The 17,987-nt window shown below is 31.0% G+C and overlaps 3 protein-coding genes and 1 non-coding gene across 5 annotated transcripts in view; 1 reads left to right on the top strand and 3 right to left on the bottom strand.

Moving 5' to 3' along the window:
• Positions 1 to 1,049: 1,049 nt before the first annotated feature.
• Positions 1,050 to 11,933, bottom strand: LOC137933603 (gustatory and odorant receptor 22-like). The gene is made up of 9 exons (XM_068777619.1): positions 11,823 to 11,933; positions 10,899 to 11,037; positions 10,260 to 10,510; positions 8,689 to 8,949; positions 6,861 to 6,988; positions 4,922 to 5,081; positions 3,520 to 3,591; positions 3,129 to 3,218; positions 1,050 to 1,133 (listed from the first exon to the last, which is right to left on the bottom strand). The coding sequence occupies exons 1-9, from the start codon at positions 11,931 to 11,933 to the stop codon at positions 1,050 to 1,052; spliced, it is 1,296 nt and encodes a 431-aa protein (XP_068633720.1).
• Positions 8,018 to 8,134, top strand: LOC137933630 (U5 spliceosomal RNA). Its single transcript, XR_011109133.1, has one exon. It is a non-coding gene; the product is annotated as a U5 spliceosomal RNA (small nuclear RNA).
• Positions 11,934 to 13,684: 1,751 nt separating the features above from the next.
• Positions 13,685 to 16,312, bottom strand: CHMP2B (Charged multivesicular body protein 2b). The gene is made up of 6 exons (XM_068777618.1): positions 16,172 to 16,312; positions 16,004 to 16,095; positions 15,233 to 15,349; positions 14,661 to 14,841; positions 13,966 to 14,072; positions 13,685 to 13,872 (listed from the first exon to the last, which is right to left on the bottom strand). The coding sequence occupies exons 1-6, from the start codon at positions 16,203 to 16,205 to the stop codon at positions 13,774 to 13,776; spliced, it is 630 nt and encodes a 209-aa protein (XP_068633719.1). The 5' UTR covers positions 16,206 to 16,312; the 3' UTR covers positions 13,685 to 13,773.
• Positions 16,313 to 17,075: 763 nt separating this feature from the next.
• The window catches only part of LOC137933368 (putative phospholipase B-like lamina ancestor), a 36,315-nt gene continuing 35,403 nt past the window's right edge, over positions 17,076 to 17,987 (bottom strand). For both annotated transcript variants that reach the window (XM_068777300.1, XM_068777301.1), the window contains exon 11: positions 17,076 to 17,892. In XM_068777300.1, coding sequence (XP_068633401.1) covers positions 17,564 to 17,892 — 329 coding nt within the window. In that variant the 3' untranslated portion in view covers positions 17,076 to 17,563. The remainder of the gene's footprint in view (positions 17,893 to 17,987) is intronic.

The following is a 17,987-nucleotide window of genomic DNA, read 5'->3' as shown; positions in this document are numbered from 1 at the left end:
AGAATTTGTTTAGCGCGATCCCTTTGCATTACATATTAAAATTATTTGGTTGTTACTTGAAACAATTTTTATTCGTCTAAAAAATACCCACGTAAAATTACAATTCTGTGACGGATTTTCTGTAATTTCAATTAAATCGTCGATACGATGGGTAGGGTAGGGTCGTTGCAAATTGAAAAAGTTGATTAATGAATACCCACTGTAGCTGTCAGATCGGAGAATTTTACTGAGAGGGACAGGATAAGGACACGATCCTGAAATCGTAGTAAATGCAGTAACAAATTCGAATTTTCTGGCATGCCCTGGTAATAGCTAAGACCTGTACAATATATATACATATACACACAATATACGTTATTATAAACAATCATAATTTATGTCCACACATTTATGATATTAATTAAAATTTATATTTTTTTTTTTTTTTTTATTTTTTTACTGTTTGTTTTAGATCTTTCACATAGTATTACAGATAGGCGACCACTAGATACTCGACGAGAGTCTACGTTGGCTTAACAATAAAATGAGGGTTCACAACTCGTACATGGTGGTCCATGAAAATTGATCTGCTTCCGGCTAAAATGTTGGCTTAACTTCAACTAAAAATATAGGCAGATAATTTGTTAAGAAGCTTAATGACAGTTAATTCTAAAAACTTGCATATTCCGTATTCAGTATAACGTGTCGAGACTCGCAAATCGCCGCCGCCGTCCGCAACACTTGTTCAGATGTGCAAAGGAACAAAATTCGACTTGTGGTGTGTGTGCGTTGCAAAATGATAATTCGTCGTTGGAAAAATCAAATTCGTCAAATCAAAGTCAAATTCCTGTAGTTAGATTTAATCATTTTCGGTCGAGTTGGAACATGAAGAAATGCTGATGCAGAATGAGTGTAAAATGTGTGGAACTAAATTTTGAAAGTGGTTGATAAGAAAAAAGTCTGTAGACGTCTGTTATGGACAATACGTAATACAATATACATTTTAATGTTTTTACTATTTGAGTGAAATTATAATTAACATAAAATAATAATTTCATTTTTGCAACAAATTAAGACGACGCCTGTAAATCTTTCGGCAACGAAATCTTGAATTGCAGAAGAACGATTAGGTAGATGGCGATCATGCTCACTGCCTGCAACATAAAAAGCTTATTAACTAATCTTGCGCGAAACAATAGTTACATATTATTACAATATTCTGGTTTAAAAGAGTCATAGATAATGATATTACTATGTTACGAGATTTATTATATCATGTCTCAAATTGATGAGATATGTAGGTTAACGTAAAAAAGGACTACGTCGAGTCCGCCTGGCATTTTGACACCAAACCATAGTTATTTTATATACAAGTTAGGTAAAGTTATGTTTTAACTTTTAAAATTAACTTATTTCATTATACATAAGTATAACCTGAGGATGGCAATATGGAGTAGGAATGAGGAAGTGGTCGCAATAAACGTATTCCTAAAAACTGAACATGAAGCGTTGTTAAGATTTTTATTTATTTACTTATATAAGACGTTTATTTTTTTTAACTTAAACACTATCAGATGCAAAAAAGTGAATAAAGAAAAACGGATAACAAACTTGAATGTAAAACAAAGGCACGGACTCTAATATGCTTGGAACAACGATTTAAAAAAAATGATATGCATTAAAATTAATAAATTGTATTAATGCTAGACAGGTAAGTCGTTATTTATACGATGTCATCACGTCACTTCGGTCTTATGTCTGTCGACAAAATGCCATTACGTGTATATCGCACACTAACATAAGATCTAAATATTTCGGTGTCAAAGTTAATAAAGTATTATCAACTGTGACACTGGAAAATATTTATTATTTCAAATGGAATAGAAAACCGTCAACTATCAACTGTCAAAGCAATTGGAAATTTAATAATTAAAGCACAAGCTTCAGGCTCAGGTTTCGCGCCAATGGAGGTTCTTATTTCGTCTCATTGAGCGTTTGCAATGACTTTATCTTGAATACTATTTCTCGTTAAAAGGGAAATATTTTACTGTAATGCCATTATACATAGTTATATTAATAGGAACATAAATTTGTAATTAAAATTGATGTAGCTTAAAATGGTTTAATATTGATACATACTTCTTATATTATTCAAAAGTTAATCACAAGTTAAGCATGCTTTTATTTTTGCGGCAACTTAACAAAAATTTAGTAAACGGGACTCAAATACATCATCCAAAAATTTAAAGTCCTAGAAACTTTTGCAAAAGTTGTTATCTATATGTTTATTAGTTTAGTCATAAAAACAAAATATATATATATATATATATAGTATTTGATGCTTTAAAAAATGCAAATGTAAAAAAATTAAATCAAAAAAATTTAATCGAAATTTAGTTGACCCACCGTTACTTATTTAAATACATATGTACGTAAAATTATACAGAAAATTTTAGTCATCATTACCATCATAATTGTCATTGTTATATATTGGAACAGGTAAGTTGCTATCAGGTGAGACAAACGCTTATTCACCCCCTAGTGGTGTATAAAATTACTAACAACTATAGTAAATAAAAATAATGTTTCTGTACGTGTATTATTCGGTTCGAAAAGTTAGAAAACAAATTACAATAAGTAATGCGTTTACTAGTGGATTTGTTGCATAAAAAACACGGCTGTATTTGTAAGTTTTATAGGTGCATCATCACTTCAAACGTCATCAAATATCGGATACAGTCCAATCCCATAATTTTTTTTTGGAAACCTGCGGTCAGCGTTTTTAAACGACCCTAACAATGTCACGTGACCATCTTGTGGGAGGACTTTTTACACTGCGCTTATCGGACCGCTATCTATTCCGCACGCTATGTGGCCATCCCAATGCTACTTAATGTTCTAATCTGCTGGGCTTTGTCTATTATTATCGTTTGTATAAGGATCCCCCATTCCTGATTCGATGTCGTAGAGAAATTTCGAGCATAGCACTCCCCACGACTAGTTGCGCAACTGTAAGCATGCCAATGAGGCCAGAAATGAGAGATCACATTTGTAGGTTATTTCATATAATTACTATATCCCAATTATTAAACGCGGTTTAATCTTAAATGTGATGTGAGTTGAAATATGCTGCTTTTTCATTAACATACCGATGTTAACAACTCCCTGTTGACGTGAGCGTAGCCCTTTAGACTTACTACTGCTGGATTCATTTCTATAGCTTGGATGAAATGATCGATCTAGAAAAAGTATGTAAATATATTAAAAAATTGTAAAAAGTAATTGCTTTTTTTCTTAATTTGCGCTCCGATCTTGTAATTATTATACTATTATCATTTAAATGAGGCATTTTTTATCATAATTTAAATTTGATCGCATGATTTTTGTAACAACTTTCATTTATTCATGTTTTTAACAATAGCATTGAAATATAAAATCTGTCCTCAAAGGTTAAAAAATATACTTAATATTAATTAGCCAGAATTTTATAGTTTTGCTAAAATGTTAATTCGTGTAAGTTAAACTTAATTTATTTTTTACCTCCTTTTGTGTTGGTCTATCCACTGATAGAACGTCGATAGAAAGCAGTGTGTCCACCACACCGGCAGCAACCTGCAGGTTAAAAAGGAAAAATTGAACCAGCCATACTATTCTTGTGTAGGAATCATATAAAAAGTTATGTTTTTTTTTAAATACATTTATTGCCTATAATAAGGGGACGCAAACCCCGATTATTCTATATAGAAGCGTTGCCTGAGTTTCTACCGCCGAATTCCAAAATGGTAGTAATATTCATTAGGCAATAGCAACACACGTAGTCGAGGTTAAGCCGTATCAAGCGCTCTTCATTGTGAATGTTAAATAGAAATTATTGACAAATGATAGCCATAGAGGTTCCATCGAGGAAGCTTGCTAACCTAGTCACACTATGGGGCGTCCGCCGAAACCATCTAAGAACTCAACGGCTTCTTAATTCGATGAAATTGTAGTGTGTAGCGGTCTTTATTGAGAGCTACCGGGGTAATTTTGCTACTTTAAAGGAGACTATGCGCCCTCTGCTCCCTGATATATCGAGCCCGCGGAATCTACAAATGCCACGTTGGCAGAAGTGAAACTCAGGTCCAAAAGAGTAACAGTGCAATTTGTACTATAATAGGGTATTTATTATTATCCATATCTCTTTAATTTTATAAATAATAATGTAAAACAGAAATCCGAATGATTAAAATAATTGCAATGTTAAAAAAATCCAATTGTTCTATTACTTTAGGCAAGCTTCAAATAATTGCTTTATCATAAGACGAAATATGTAACCGTAACATACTTAACCCAAGTGATCTCTTTGAGGAGTTTTCAACTATTTGCCAATTGAAAGTTTCGTCTGTAGAATATAATGCTTGATATGCAATATTTCAGCAAGTTATTTGGCATGTTTATTAGTTAGACGTTAGTTAAGCGAACCGTACAGGCAGAGCCCTTGACGATATCTTAACACCATATTTTGTTACTTCCGAATAGTTAACTTTGATCCAAAAAGCCATAAAAGCAACATAGACAAGTTAAAAGGCAGTGACAGGCAACATAGCGCGTAGAACAGATGGTCGCTCATGCTTCAAGGTTCTCTTAGGAGGTCCACCAATAAGGTAGACAGAAGACCTTGTTAAGGTCGTTGGTTTTCATATAATAAAATTCGTAATCATAAAATCGATGATTAAAATAGATATGTTAATAAAGTTACAAAAGGAGTTTTGCCGCTCTGTAGAGAGGTGAAGAATGTCGAAGCTCTTTGTGATGAATTCATTAATGAATTGGAAGACGCTAGATGCAGGCCCCTTCCAGCTACTCCTAACTCTATGAGAAGATCTAAGTTCAGCAGTGTACGATCTTCAGCTCAATTGATAATGACGATATCATAAGTTATTAGATAAAATTATATGTATACCTTGAGAGTGGACTTATGAGAGCAGTCTGCAAAGATGAATAGCAGCGTAGAACAATACACGACGTCCACGAACAGGCCCATTTCCTTGAAGCTGAAGCCGAAGCCGTGGTCTACGATCTCTGACAAGGCGCCGTATATTGCGATAGTTATGTTCAGAAACCTGTCACGTGAATATTACGGATTAATAAGTTACTTATTTATTTATTTACTCCGAGATCCATCATACATCCATACCCATAATTCATAAAAATACAAGCATTAGTACACTACACCAATTACGAAGTACACATTATAGTATATTCAAATTCAATTACGAAATTAGACTTAAAGGAAAAAAAGCGGAATATAGTAGGATAGTAGTATTAGTAGTAAGTATTATGAAAGTATGTATGCTGAGAGGGTGTGGAGTATGTGTTTGATGAATGATTTTATTAAATTAATACATAGTTTTTTTTTCGTTCTCCCTGTTTGGTGTGGGACATTACAATTTTGGATAATAAGATTTTCTGATAAATTTTTTACCTTTTTAATTTATACATGAAGTGTAACACTCAGTGTATAATATACGGTAATTAGTATCATTATCATCATGTCAGCCGATAGACATCCACTGCAAGGCTCTCCTCTCTCGAAAATCCGACTTTAAATATGTCGTCGGTCTACCTAGCGGGGGCCTGCGCGTCTGTCGGCTCATGGTCGCTATTTGAGAATCTTTTGGTTGTCGATCGCACAAACGATGTGCCCCGTCCACTGTTACTTCATACGAAGTATATACCGCTTACATAACACATGACTTTGCCGTTTTAATAATGTTTAATTATACAATTTTTTTTTCATAATAAACATTTCTGTGCAATTTTTTTTGTTATTATAAACGTAGAGAACTAAATTGCAAGTTAATAATGTACTACGAACGGATCAGTTTATCTATATTTCAAATTCAATTAACGGTTTTATTGACATCAGCTGTACGGTCGGGTTTAAGTTTGTACAAGAAGTATAAATAAATAGCGAGTGCCTGGTATAGTACAATTCGTATTAGATTACAATATAAATAAGAAGAAATTTTCATTTTAAGCAAATATATCTGAATTGAATTTTAGAGAAAGTAAATGGACGCAAAAATATTTGATAAAGGACCTATACGATGAGCATCATTAGAGATCAGATATTTGGAAGCGTATTTACACAAGTTTTGTGTTAATATGGAAAGCGGTTTTAAGAAGAAGCGATTGAGACGAATATCTCCAGCTACGGGTCGGTTAGTTACAGATATAAAAACTTTAAATGTATGAATATATATATAGCATATTTGTCATCAAAAAGCTTTAAAGCTTTAACACATATTTTAAATCATTCTCTATAAATTGGTCACTCTCAAACTCTATTGGAATGCTACAGGACAATAACTTCAGGCAGTACAAAATCTTCAAGGACAGATATAAAACATTAACTAATTTTATTATGCAAGAACTTGAATTTTGTAAACGATTTTTCTTACTGTGTTGTTATTACATTATTTATTATCTTTAAAACGATTGATTTTTGGAGGGTAGAATGTATCGTACATTTATTGACCACAGATTATTTATACATTTACCTCTCTAAAACTTTTACACCTACAGCCAATCACCCTATAGGTACGTAAGAAATTATAATTTAATTTACAGGAATATCACTGAAAGTGCTAAACTCATCTTCAGCGTTTTATCTTTGAAAACACTTCCTGCGTCTTCAAGTATGTCTAATTTATCTATAAGTAACTCATTAAAGTCTCCTCATTCATTACATTATAGGAGATATAATACGTCACCGTTAGCGGCGCATCGAAATGGGAATTTAATAAAATATGAGTGAAGGTCGAATGAAATACACACTTCTATCTATCGAATCACCGATTGGGTTCTTAAAGTAAAACTTATTTGTGCATCCTCCTTACATAAAAAGGCAGTAGGTAGAATACGTTCGGGCGTAAGCGTTTCCAAGCGACTGTAGGAGCTCCGAGAGGTTAAGCCACAGATAGCGGTAGCGAGATATTAGTTTCGCGGAACACTCCCTGTCTACGTCCTGTGAAAAAAGAGAAACACAAAATATTTCAATTGGATACATCAAACAAATTTCATTCACAGTTTAATATCCCTGGAATAATAAACGAAGATTATAGCTAGTTGACAGAACGCATAGCGCGTGGAAAAATGGAGGATCTTAAGTCTACAGCGAAGTGAACCGGTCGTCGGAAGATACCAGATAGCACTTAACTATAAAGTTACTGTAGAATAAAAATTATTAATAAAGGGTTGAAAACGTGTACAAAATATACGTATTACCGCAGTAATAAAAGTCAATTTTTTTAAGATGTATGATTTCGTATATATATATATATATATATATATATATATATATATATATATATAAATAATCAGGCCGAAAATCTTACCTCGGCGTCAAGTCCGCCGTGCGACAGTGCATAAAAAGTGTTTCAATAACTAAATAAAATTTAAATGAAAATAAACTTTAGCTCTGTTGAATTTAGCTTTCGATTATCGTAACAAACCAATAAATACTAGCCTCTACTTGTTCTCTTTGTTTGACTTTGACTTATAGACTAGATTAGACTTATACACTTGGGAAACAATACTGGACACCAGAAATGTATCTATAAATAACGAACATACCCATAGATTAATTTCTAGTTTGCATATAAATTATTACAGGACACTGAATTAAAACGATGTTCCCAAAGTTTTGTTCAAAGTACAGTCATGTGATGTTAAATTCACAGTTTTGAATTTATATACTTTGAAAAAACTTAGAAGCACCTACGAATTTACCTATACTTACAATATGCACAGTATGGCACAGTTATAGAAAATAAAATTATACATATGAAGTTATAAAATCATATCATCAAATTTTTCATAATTTCATGAAGTATTCAAATCAGCGCCATCTAGCGCGTATCACGTAAATGTTAAGTAGACTTTCAGTTACTAAAACATTCGACAGATGTCGTGCTAACAATTTAGCTTTATTTTAGATCGCGGTGTTGAGTTTTTTTCAGTTTTAGTTGGGTGAACGGCGATCACACCCTTGGGCATACTCTGGTTTCCCTTCAAAACGTATAAATCTTTCGCCTTTTACTAAAGATTTCCGTGGAGGGGAACACTCAAATGAGTCTTTAATATTTTTGATAAGCTCTGTTCTGCAGAGCTAAAAATTGCATATCATGCCGAACGAGAAGTGCGGGAGGCATCTAATTTTATTAGTAAAATAATTCGCAATGTGATTGGCTCGTCTTTTAAAGTTTTTTAATATAAAAGACAGCAATATTTCACTACACACGATTTGTTTGGTTATAAAGAATATTACTATTAAGGTTTTAAAAAGTATTATTAATTGTCACAGGGTTTTCTAGTTCTTTCTTGGTTGTATTATTTCAGAAAAAAAAATCACGTTTTGTTCCGAAGTTGTCTTTAACGCTATAATTATTACGCCTATGTACATAAATAATGTTTCGGCGTATTTAATAGACTGAACGCTCTTTACACGTTAGCATATATACAGCTTAACCGTGATACATAATATATAAAGGCAGACAATCTTTTTAGGGAAAATTTCTAGTGCTAAAATTCGAAACTGCTGCATCACATACCTAAGGCATGATCTCGAGGGAGAAGAAGATTACACCGGCCACTGACGCTCCCTCAATTTTCCTTGGCCGTCATCTCCCAGCGCTTTCCTAACACACTGTACACTACTATACTTACTCTGCGAAAGCATTCAGAGAGACTCTGTGAAGCAATTTTGATTCCTTTACAGTTGATGTACCAGAGGGCACAATTCATGTTGATCATTGTTATGATATGAAGATAAGCTATTGTGTGTCTCAGTAAAAATCCATCCAACAGCGCATATAGACTTAGCAGGAAACATACAGCGAGGAGTAAACAGCCTGCACTTATTATCATGATAGACAACTTAAGATTTGGAAACTGGAGATTTTCGCCCGTAACCCTGTAATATCGGACCTAAAATATATTTAATATTATTTTTCATTCACAAATCAACTCGTTGGTACTTAGTGCAAGGTCTTTACAATAACTATCCAAGACTGCAGATCTCGATTCTCGGCGGATACTCGTATATATAAATAAAAAAGTAGTGCCATTAAATACTTGTATTTTCTGTAAAGATGACGTAAGGTTTGTTGGCCGGGTACTGAGGCCATTTGATCTTAACCTCCTATCAATTTGGGGTTCGCGGAGACATGGCTCTGTCTTGTTTCTAATATTCAGGAGGTGACAGGATGGTACTTGGAAATTATAGTGTGACTAGAGGGATATATTAGGTACTATATTTTAGGTAGCAGCATCTACAACTAACGGATCTGAATATTTGTAAGTTTAGTTTAAAGTGAACATGTATTTCTTATACATAAAGAAATGAATAATGTATTGGATATGGTAATCTTCTAGTATTTGATTTTTCCCAATACGATACAACGCTTGTCCTAACATTTTGCATAAATCCGATCTACATATGTATGCTACCTTTTCGGATAAGAATTTGAATACACATTAAGGAAATAAGATTCTTTTTTTGAAGTTTTATTGCGCCATGTTGTGTGTCAATGTCATGTGTCAGTGTCATGAGAGATTTTGATGTTACAAAAATTTTTACAGACACCACACAGATATCCAGTCAATTGCTTATAAAAATAATATGATATAATATTGAAAGCTTATTAGTATTGTATCATTTTTGACATAAATTATTGAAAAATTATTTATATTATAATTAACAGACATCGTAATTCTCAGTAAAAAAAACTTCAAACAAAGATCGAATCGAAAGACGATCGAGGTGGTCGTTACTTTTCTAGGTAATATCAGCAAAGATAGTTAGTGGTTATTTATAATTAAATTTTGTCTGATTGACATTTACAAAGTTCTGTGAATTGGAGGAGGCAAGGCACAGGGCCTTTGTAAGATGCCTAAACCAGAGCGAACCTAAAAAGGTAATGGATAAAATATTTTTAAAATAAAAATTTTTGAAAGAGTTCGTATTAGTTCATAAACGAGTTCTCTTGTTTAGAAAATCCTTAAGGTTTCCGAATGTCATTTATAAAGACAATGGTATTCCGACTTGTTAGGACGGATTTTAGAATTACATTATGCAAGGCGTTAATTTTTTACCCCTGTAGTTTATGTTGAAAACTCTAAAATAAATATACAATTTGCAAAAATTTCCAAATATTAAAAAGCTAAAGTAACCTTCCATTTACAAAGTATGCTACTATATATATAATAGAATAGTTGAAAAAATATTATTGGCTCACCTGAAACTTTCCCCAGTTAGTTTTGTAAATTGCCACCTGGTGGGCCACTCCCCAACCAACGAAAGGAATCCAAAAATGAGGGACAAGAAAAACTACGAAGAGAATGGCGTAAATATAATCGTCAAATTTTCGAATGGATCGCAAGATCATAACGCGTTCATAACCCACAATAAGAACGATCACAGTGGTCGCTATGTAAAAACATATTGCGTATATAGTGGCACGAGAGGTCCAGCTAAACGTTATTGTGCCTGAAAGAAATATAACTCTGCTGAAACATTTCAAAAATCTTTTTATTTCTATTCGATATAGAGTTACGAGCTACCAAGAAATAAATCGTTAAATTTAAAAAATCGTCATTTTTAGATACAATAAATAAAAAAGCATCAATCGGCATATATAGCGCTGGTGATAATCTTTACGCCCGATGGTTCAATAAGGAAATAGCACTAGTCGGAATTGGGCAAAAATATCATTAAACTAATTGTTATAATGAATTTAATTTCGATAATAGACTTTGGTAATTAATGACGATTTTGTATTCTGAATGCCGGACGTCTCTCGGAAGCATACATTACATTGTAATATTATGTTATTTTACCATTTCCCGCTTCGTGGATCACACTTTATATACTTTACCTGGTCTTGAACGTGTAATTGGCATGACAGCGAGTGCACGAAAAAGTACCAGCAATAACTTATGGTCGCGATAGAACTGGTCGTGAATCTCACAAGTGTCGCCATCTTGTGACGATAGCAGATCACGTTGCTCTTGTTCCTGCATTTAACGCAATGTAAAATATATTAATGGTAAACATTGAACCCGCAAGTAAAAATTGTTTTAATTCCTTAATCTGTTCGTAAGACTACAATGTTTCTGTAGTTTATTCGGCGAATAGAATAATTATTGAGCGGTTTAGTAGCACTTTATCAAGCAAATGAAAGAAACAGATGTTTGTAGTCGATTCAAACCGTAGGCGTCCATTGCAGCAGAGGACGCTGCCGCCCGTCTTCTAGCTTGTTTGTGAGTAGTAAGAATCCTACACAATTAACGATATAATGACTCACGATAATGATTAAAGTGGGTGTCAACAATTATAAAAGAATCGAAAGGAACGTTTACATGGGTACTTTTTAAGATATTTGCAAGTGATAATTTATTTATTTTTAATGTAATATATAAATTAGTTATTGTGTGTGCCGCTGTATGTTTCTACGTTTTTATATAACTGAATAATCAGTCATTGTTTCAATGTTATTGTTGGTAGATATATATATATATATATATATATATATATATATATATATTTAGAACCCCTACAGCATTTTAGTTACAACTTTCCATTAATATTTAAAATTTGTTAAAGACATTGATTAAATAATTGTTTGATTTAAAATGTTATTGTCAGGTATCATTATTATTGACTGATTAATATTTGAATTTGTATATTCGGTTCAGAAAATCTAATGCAAATCCAACAATTTGCAAATGATTTTTTATTATAATTTTGAAATTTTGTTAATATTATAAACTCTCGCGCTTCTCTAGTATTTTCCACTTACATAATCCTTTTGCGTCCGATCAAACATATTCTTATTCAGTTGAATATGCTTCATATCTTTATTCAACAATGAATTGTTAATGCCCTCATCGAATAAATGATCCGGTATCATTTTTCTGTTGGAATGGACTTCCTATTCGAATATCGCTGGCGAAGTGGATTGAAAGTCTGATATTGAATTAGCTACCGAAAAATAAACACGGTGTATAAATGTCATTAAATATTCAAAGAAAACCCCGCCTTTAAAATTTCAAGGCCAACAGCATGCGCGCTTCTAACGACTTCTTTATAAAAAATTAAAATCTATTTTAACCTTGTGACCTATTTAGTAGGTTATCGCTGTCAACTTATGGTTTTTTTTGTATAAGTTTTTTTTATTTTCATTAAGGTGAAAAATATTATGTAACATGTACATTAAAAAGGTAAAACTTTAACTGTTTATTTATGCATCTAAATCCAAGAACTATTATTTGTTACGTTAGACTCTGGTACAGAAGTTATTTCGTTTATTTATTACACGCATCATTCATACTTTAGCATGAGGGCTAGATCTTTCTCTAGGTATAGATTGCTAAACCAAAAGCTTTGCTATTCTTAAAAAATACCCTAGCTAGTATATATTGATAGCTAATATTATACAAAATAGTTGAAGATTTTATAGATATATGTCTTAAACAAATACGATTTTTAAAATCAAGTCATAATTAAATGTTTTGAAAATTACATTCCCCTTAAGATATGTTGGTTTGCTTTATTTTTGCTCAGTAGACAGTCTCACATATGTTATATTTTCAATACTCAATACTGAATGTCAAAGAAAATAAATGAAACTCAACAGTAATTTTAAATAAAATCCCTTTATCACTGTAACCATATAATACAAAAATAACACAGAATTTATTATCACATTATAAGTATAGACAAATAAATGATAATTGTTAAACAAACAAATGCATTACATGTACTCATTTAAATTGGAAGTAGAAAATGGACGTTCTAATATTAAGTTTAATATTTTTGTCTCTGTATTTATTTTTGACTAAATTACAAGTAGTGAAAATGTGTGACCAGTAATTGATATTTAGAAAAATAATAAAAAATAATTAAACTTTTTACGACATTGATAATCGTTATATATTGGCTATCCTTCGAGTGGTAATAGAATTTAATGAATTCCTCTTCAACCGCTTTTAGTTGAATTTCAGTCTTAGTCGACCTCTACTCAGAATAAGGAATATTCCTATCAAATTTCTAATTTTTAAGGCTTATGTTTATCACGATGAATTAGTATATAAATAGAAATCTTTCTATATAGATACATAAAAGAAGTTCCTTATCGATGTAAATTAAATTAACATACCACAAATAAAACATTTACATAAATATAATAATATATATACATTCGTGATTCTTCATATTTCATCAACAATATGGGCAGTTTAATTTACTGAGAAAATGATTACTTAAATGGAATTTCCTTCTTAATATTTATGTATGATAAAAAATTCTTATAAAAATCTAAACAAAAATCGGTATAAAACAAACTGTTAAGTGCAATTTTTTTTAATTTTAGACTGTGATCAACAATAAAAACTGTCAATAATTGATTTATTAAAGTATTATATAATAAAATAACTAATGATTAGTCTTCTTAATCTTACAATAGCAGCATAATCCAACAACCAATTCATTAATTAACACATTATGAAACTTATTTGATAGATGTACATCGTTTTTACAAGTTTAAATTACTAAACAATCATTTGTTTCCCGGACTATGTAAAAACTATTCCATTCTGGAAGCTTGTATGATGATACTTTACTTGTAGTCATAATTTTTTTTTCTTTAATTGGAGATATTAGACATAAATATATTAACAAAATTGGACATTTAGTTGATAACTATTACAATTATGAAAATATACTTAAATTTTGATAGGTTAGCATAAGCTCTAAGATTTTAGTTTAGCTAATTGTGCCATCAAGTCTTTGTCGGCGTCAGCAGTAGATTCTCCAATTTTGTTGCGAGACACTGAAGGTGCATTTGCCATCTACAAATATAAAAAATTGTCAAATTTTTAGTTTGACAAGAAAATGTCTGTAATTGAAAACCAAAATAAGAAACTAGTCAGATAAAAACGCACCTTTCCACTAATTTCGATCCCGATTTCGTCAAGTACTTTATTGACGATTGCTTCGGTTTCCTGCTCATCTCCCGATTCATCCATGATATCGTCAAGAGTTTCTGAAACTGATAGTTCACCAATAGTTTTATATACATACATCTATAAAAACTAAAACGAATATCCAAATATATTGCGAACATCTTAATAATTTTGGCTATTTTTTTTTAATTTAGGAAAAGGTTATTAAAACGAGAGACATAAATGTTGCAAAGCTGATAGTTAAAACAACACTCCTTTTTTGCCTTACAAACTACAAACTAAATTAACACCAGTCACCAGCAGTCTATTTGACATCATTATGATGTGATAAAAAATTAATGTTAGGAGGTAATCAAAGGTATAGTACCTTATAATAAAATATAAATACATTTTAAATATAATCTCATTACTACTAAGTCTTACAAGAAAACTTTTTTAAGTAATTCTTGTTAATTATTAAGACATCAAATCAATAAAAAAGGATAATTTTGAAATAAGTTTCACTGTTCAATTTTTTACTGGATTATGATAAACCAATATTGACAGCAAAAAGTCTATTAGGTCCAGGCTGCCTGTTTTCAAATCCTTTTTTTTAAATTTATATAGATATTCCATTCCAAGTTAGAAAATTGCACAAAGATTATAAAGAAAAGGTAAAAACCATAAAAACATACTCATTTCATCAGTCATGTCCATCTTAGCATTTGCCTGCTTGAAGGCTTCCATATCTTTAGCTATTTGGTGTGGGTTCATTACTTTGTTAATATTGCCCATGGTTTTTGCAGTGGTATTCATCGCCCCAGCAATTGCAATATTAGCACCCATTGCCTTGTTATGTGTTTGTACACTTAATATCTGGAAATATTTAGTTTTTAAATATTAAACACAAATATTATAAAAATAGAAAACTTTTAATTTTTTAAAAGGTAATATTATATGGTGCAGTGAAATATTATTATCCCACAAAGAACCAACATAACAATTAATTATTAATAACAAGAAAACATAACAGATAATCACATGATATTATTAAGTTTATGAATTTTAATAAAATAAATGATGACAATATATAAGTGGAGTTAAGCTCCAAGGTAATTTACAACCTATATGAAAACTTAATTTCTCAAGTTACTAAAGCAAATAAATATTGCAAAAGGTTTTTTTTAAAATTCCAGAGATTCATTATCATCATCACTATGTTAGGCAATAATAGATTAAATCATATTAATTCAATAAATTAACATACCTTACTATTAGCAGAATATATTCTAGCCTTTTGCTGTCTTAGTTGAACAAGTTGTTTAGCTAGTAGTTTGCCAACTTCATTATGTCCTTCCTTAACATTCTTTATAATTTCCATTTCCTGAAATTATTACCAAAAAGTGTAATAAATCATAATTTTCTTATTTAGTAGTAGGTTCAGTGGTAGCTAAAATATTTTTTTTAAGAACAAATGATGCAAAAATCTACAATAAAACACAAACAACATATTTACAAAAGAAATGGGGTTTCTCTTACAAGAAGGTATAGCTTCTAATTTTACTCCAAGATAGACATCCATCTTAATACTTCAGTCACATCTTGGGCTTTTTTGAGAAATAATGATTTCCATTATAACTCAACAACACAACTTTGAGTAAGTGTCAATGAGAATATCTCAGTTTGCCAATTTGCTGAAACTTAGGACTAGAACACAATATCTGCAAGGAACCATTTATTGTTTTCTTTTTAATAGTAAATGATGACAAATTAGTGTGAGGAGTATCTTATGGAGAATGAGAAGTTTGTATACTGGTAAAGGTACAAGGCAAATTTAGTTTGTTTTTAAGCTATAATTACAGTAGTTCTTGAAAATTGGGGTTATCTTAGACATAATATTATCATTGACATTAAGAAACAGTAGATTGAAAATTGATCCAAAATGAGTCATATCATACATTAATTACACACAAAACTTCACACCTACTGTAAGTTGTTTATAATTTGCTTTAATTTAGAAGTGAATGTGTATTCTTACCAATTTCTTCTCTTCTCTTTCCAGGGCCACTTTATCCCTCTCTAAATCCCGCCCGGCTTTTCGGAGTTCTCGATCATTTTGTCTTTGTTGTTCTGATATTCAAATATAAAATTAGAGAAATAACCATATTAGTAAAATTTGAATAGAATTTAGAGAAATTGCACAAACCTTTAACAGTTGGTTGTTTTTTAAAGAAATTCATTGTTATGATATTAGTCAATAAAATCAAATAAGGTTCTCAGAATTAAGGCAAACTAATAATAAAACAAGAAGAAATTAAAATATTAGTAATAAACAATTTGACATTGACATCTGATCTGCTCAGATTGTAAAAAGAGTCTAAAATAACTACAGACAATCAATTGTAAAAATAAACAATATATAGTTTGAATTTATTATTTGATGCAGACTTAAGAAGTAATAAATATATTATATTTCGCCGACAAAATATGTTGAGATATTAGCCAAAATTAGATTGATTCCTCAAACGATATAGCGCCATCTAATTTTTTCTTACTAAATTACGTCTTAACATCAACCTGCTGAGTGAAAAGCTAGGGATATCGTAGCAGCACTAGTGTTCTTTGGCAATTGTGTCTGAATGTTGCAGAGATTGTCCTCTAGTCGCCAATGACAGATGCATTTTTTCTTTTCGCGATAATGACGTAAATTAATGCCACTCTCTCAAACTATTAACATGAAATGCGGTTGAAACTTTAATTGAAACATTGCTTGTGCAACAACATAGTGGAATAAACAACGACATTCATGATAAAATCGTGACAGTGAAGGCCAGAAAAACACCAAACGAAAATAGACTACTTTTGAAAAAGTCACGAGACAAGGAAACTTGAAAATTAATTGTTAGGAAAAGATCAGTCGTCGCAGTAATACCTTGATTTAATAATCTAATTTGAACATACGTCTAGCATTTCTGTGATGTATGCTTGCTGTTAAAAATATATCAGTAACATTAAACTATAACCTGTTAAAAATTAACGTAAATAATTTAAATTTTATAATGGATGTAGTATAAATAAAACAAAATATGTTTTGACATTTATTTATTTCGAGAGCAAAATCGATATTCCCTTTATAATTATATGCCACTTCATTCTTATTATTCCATTGAATAAGTTTACAGAGTCACATTAAAAATATTTAAAATACACCAACTGATATGAATGAAATATATAGTAGGCACCTTGTAACAGGTAAATAAAAAGTATGCCATGTCTGTTCCAGGTACAATAATTGTAGTATAATACGAAATTATTAGTTTTTCTTAGTACAAAATTTTTGTAAGTTTATTGAGATATTTGAAGCTAAAAACAAAAAAAGTAATTTGGTGTGATTGTTTTAAACTGTGGATACCTTTGTAAATATATAATATAAACACTTTTTTTTTCTATTCAAGTAAAATCTTATTTAATTCTACATCATTTTAAGTCATCGTGATTTTAGTTTCTTATCATTATTATATTAAAAAAATAATGTTCTAAGTACTGCGTTTAAGTACGTTAAGTAGTTAAATTATTAAGTTTTGCGAAGTTAAGAGATTCACCAGGACCAAGCTGGTCGGAATAGTCCGAAGTCCCATTTGTCAGCAAGACCTTCATGTGTTGTGTCTTTGAATGAACTTTCGGACCATTGAAACGGTTTGAGAGTATCTTTGTTAAGTATTTCTAATGACTCTTGCTCAGCTTTCTGTTTAATAAGGTCACGTATTTGCAAACCGTTTATTGTCGGTTCATCGTCGAATTGATCAGTGTAAATTGAAGCCACGTTGCCTTTATTAATCGGAGTTTCTGTTTCATTCAGTTTTGATGGTTCTGTGAACGGCGGGCTGGAAATTGCTACTAATTCTAGGATATCGTCATCTATTATGCCTGTAAAAGATGGTATTACATTAACAGTTATTAAATTATTAATATAAAATAATACTGTAATTAATGAATAAATTAATATTTAATATAAATTAAGC

This window comes from Battus philenor, unplaced genomic scaffold (assembly GCF_028537555.1).
Source record: "Battus philenor isolate CCGP_79_NKW_IND1 unplaced genomic scaffold, ilBatPhil1.0.hap1 SCAF_13, whole genome shotgun sequence".
NCBI classification, from domain to species: Eukaryota; Metazoa; Arthropoda; class Insecta; order Lepidoptera; family Papilionidae; genus Battus; species Battus philenor.
Note: the sequence above shows the minus strand (reverse complement) of the source record. Positions and strands in the feature narration are given on the sequence as shown.